This window comes from Centruroides vittatus, unplaced genomic scaffold (genome assembly GCF_030686945.1).
Source record: "Centruroides vittatus isolate TY-2023 unplaced genomic scaffold, ASM3068694v2 contig_1078, whole genome shotgun sequence".
In the NCBI taxonomy this organism is placed as follows: domain Eukaryota; kingdom Metazoa; phylum Arthropoda; class Arachnida; order Scorpiones; family Buthidae; genus Centruroides; species Centruroides vittatus.
In genome coordinates, this window is record NW_027120693.1 from 872,238 (window position 1) to 876,367 (window position 4,130).

General features: G+C 42.9%; 1 protein-coding gene across 1 annotated transcript; it reads left to right on the forward strand.

Annotated features, from left to right (window-relative positions):
• Nucleotides 1-296: 296 nt before the first annotated feature.
• On the forward strand, nucleotides 297-1,043 carry LOC136974330 (serine-aspartate repeat-containing protein I). Its single transcript, XM_067269187.1, has one exon. The coding sequence runs from the start codon at nucleotides 297-299 to the stop codon at nucleotides 1,041-1,043; it is 747 nt and encodes a 248-aa protein (XP_067125288.1).
• Nucleotides 1,044-4,130: the final 3,087 nt, after the last annotated feature.

The window sequence follows — 4,130 nt, forward strand, 5'->3', positions numbered from 1 at the left end:
TTGTTTATCGATTGTAAAATATTTTGGTGCAGGTGTTGATCTCCATGTGTTACCAGCGATGACGTGTGGCTCCTGTGAATTGTATATAAGCAATGAAACGTTCTGGGTCTCTGTATAGCATCGAGAAAGAAGCAAAATGGTAAGTGAAGACGATTCTCTTGTATGTGTTGTACTGTACCTTTTGTAAATTGCTTTGTTTGCATGCGTTTATTTTGATTTGTAGAAATTCGCTCTGTGCTTGGCATCGTTGGTTATCGTCTATTTGACGATACCATCGGCGGAATCGTGGTGGCATCATGGAGGAGGAGGGGGAGGAGGTCACGGACACGGACACGGAGGTGGTGGTGGCGGTGGTGGACACGGCCACGGTCATCACGGAGGTGGCGGTGGCGGTGGAGGACACGGCCACAAAGGATACGGAGGTCATCATGGAGGTGGAGGTGGTGGCGGAGGACACGGCCACAAAGGATACGGAGGTCATCATGGAGGTGGAGGTGGTGGCGGAGGACACGGCCACGGAGGATACGGTGGTCATCACGGAGGTGGAGGTGGTGGTGGAGGACACGGCCACGGAGGATACGGTGGTCATCACGGAGGTGGAGGTGGAGGACACGGCCACGGCCACGGAGGATACGGTGGTCATCACGGAGGTGGAGGTGGAGGCGGAGGACATGGCCACGGTCACGGAGGATACGGAGGCCATCACGGAGGTGGAGGTGGAGGCGGAGGACATGGCCACGGTCACGGAGGATACGGAGGCCATCACGGAGGTGGTGGTGGTGGTGGAGGACATGGCCACGGTCACGGAGGATACGGTGGTCATCACGGAGGTGGAGGTGGAGGTGGAGGACATGGCCACGGTCATCACGGAGGTGGCGGTGGCGGTGGAGGACACGGCCACGGTCACGGAGGATACGGAGGTCATCATTGGGGACATCATTAATTCAGTTCTCAATATCTACTTATCGCGTTTATGCTGGCAAAAGCCTAATTTTTGGATAGATTTTTGTACAGTTTGTTTCAAAGTGAATATTTTGAAATAAAAAATAAAAATATTTAATTTGTTAAATTATATAATTTCATTCTGGACTCTGAAGAGGTATAAGATAGCGTATTGTCAAGCATTTCCGCTCCGAGTTCTATGTAAAAACTAACAATATACGTAAGTAATAGCGAACACGTGGTTTTGTTTACGTTTTTAAACATAACCACGTGGCCGCAATATCTTGGCGCAGTAGCAACGAGTTCGCAGCTACGGAAGTGACGTTTAGACGGTAGATAATTCATAACACAAATGCCATCTATCGACGTACATCTTTAAAAGGTTTTTCGGATATGTTATTAACGAGGTTGCGGCCGAAGATTTCATTTCTAAAACGTGAACGTCGACCGCCGCTATCTTGTAAGCGGCGCTCGACGTTCGACGTTCACGTTTTAGAAATGAAAACTTCGGCCGCAACCTCGCTATTTACGAGTACTTTGCTAGTGATAGCTGTTTCAATGATCATCGGAACAGTTGACGTGAAGGTCAACGTGAAAAAAGTAGAAATTTCAGAAACGAATCATTATTGTGACCTACATTACAAAGAAATGAAAGCAAACGAACATTCAAGTATGCCGGATAATTCAAAGGCAGCATTAGCAAGATTGTACTCTAGTATTTTTCTGTAGTTTTAATATAACAAAGTACTATATAATACGGTATACAATATTGTTACTTATATTTTTATTATGATTTACGTTACTACAGTACACTATTGATCAGGCATGCCTCGTATGATCGTTTGCGCGCTTATTTCCATAAACATGTTAACACGTCACATATCCCATTTTATTGTTACACAGGTTTCATTTGAGTGCGTGTCGGCACACCTTATTTGCTTTACCTCCAAAAAATGAATAAATACCGTCATTCATTGCCTTTGAGCCTGCGCAGTCTCAGATATCCGGCACTCTCGTTAATCTGCTACCCATCCAGGAACGGATCTAACTTTCCGGGAACCTTGGGCTTGAGATCTTTTAGGGCCCCTTTTTTAAATGTTTAAATAAATTCTAGAAGAATTAGTATTTTTTCCTCTATAGCTTGCCGCTAAATACTGTAAGCAGTTTTAGCCAAAAGAGGTCATACCGACTGACCTCCGCTTGTTAAAAAAATTCCCAAAATGCCCATCAGATGTGCTTTCGGAGTTGCACCAACGAGCTAGAATATACTTCATAGAGTGGCTGAAGTTTAAAGAAAATTGAACACACGTCCGCCATTTTCCTTTTAGTCAAGGAGCACGCCATTTGTGTTGTGCAAAGGCAACGAGCTAAAATATTCTAACTCTTGTGAAAGTGTGCAAGGGAAATGAAGAGTTTTAATTATCCGCAATTAACAGAAACCAAGATTAATACATGCAATGCTCTTCATACTTCGGTGTCTAAGGTTGTTGTTTACAACATAACGAACAATAGGTTATTTCGTGTTAATATATTTTTGTTATCCAGAATGATGCATATAGTGCATAGTGCACAATTTGTACACATTCCAATGGTGCAATTTTTTCACACGATAAGAAAAGTTAATTTGGAGGGTAGAGACGTGTTTTTAAAAATATTGTAAATGCCAATAACCAGTAAAAATTTTTTCATAAGTCCAACCGCATACGAGATTCGACCCATGACTCTCGTTTTCTCCCCATTCCTCGAGTTCTGTATTCCAAAATTTATTGGAATCGAAGCCCCTTACATATAAGTTACCATGCTGAATTTCGTATCTTAACCTCTAACCTATCCTGAGATTTTAAATGGCATAAACATCAACACAAACAAACACAGGGAAGTTTTTAGTTTTGAAGGTTCAGTGGCTCTCAAAACGTCGAGATTTGCAAAAAACCCGGAGGGTAAAAATTTGACAATATTACAATGCTTTCCCGTGTTATGTTACAATAGCCGAAAAGTAATAAAACCGGTTATGACGAAATGATTTCAACGAAACGTTCTCATTCTCATCACATCAACCAATGATAAGCCCAACTGACTTAAAACACAAAACAGCCTTCGGTTGAGAACTACGTCATAGATACCGTGGAAGGGATTCATTTCGGTAACAATGATAGCGTAAACTGATTAAATATCATTTCCTGATGATTGATATCGACTCATATCATTTGAAAACATTTACCGTTAGCAAATAATATAATTGATGAGGTGATACCAATGATACTTGCGTCTTTGCGTCTTGCCAGTGAGGAACCACCTCCGGTAACATGGCGTCACGAAGTCTTCAATCGCGATCTCGTCTGCCTATTAACCATCCAGAGGTGGCATTGAAAAAAACGAACGAGGGTGCAGGGAGATCCCCCTCAAAAAATACGTCCGAAGTCAACACTACACGGGGCTCCGTAATTCAAATTTTCCTGGGTCCCGCGAAACTATAACGCGCCACTGATACGCGAGTCAAGGTTGCAATTGTATAATTTTTTTTTATATCAAACATACGCACTTTAATTCGAAGAAAATTAGGAATCTCTGCAGATAATCTGGTACAGAGATACGGAAAAGTTCATCAGCTCATTGTTCTTTCAAAGTCGACAGATAAGTGTGTCTAGGTGATAAGATACAAATGGGCGTCTCTTTCCTAATTGAAAATATGACAGAACGTTTACTGAAGATTACAAATGTCAACAATTTTGCAAGGAGGTTTGTGTATTAGGAGAATCGATTCTATTAAATTTCGGTGGTTAAAGGTCGAGGGGTACGGCCGGATGGCCGAGCGGTAAAGGTTAGCAGCCTCCCGCCCTGGGGGACCCGGGATCGAATCCGGACGGGTCGAATAATCCCCAGGAATTTTTCGGGGGTGGTCCGTCCGGATATGTCGGTCCCCATCCCTCACCACCCGGTCGCCCCATTGTGGGCCTGGCCGAACCCATAATGGGCTTGCTATAACAGGCCCTCTTAGTGCCCACAGGGTGGAAAGAGTTAAATAAAAAAAAAAAAAAGGTCGAGGGGTGAGGAGATTATGGGGCTCGGTTAAGTATTTTCAAAATAAAACTTCGTTTCTTATTTGTTACTTTAACGCAAGATTTTAATCATTTCATCGTACTTAAGTGTGATTAGCATGTGATATAAACTTAAAACTTACTCCATAA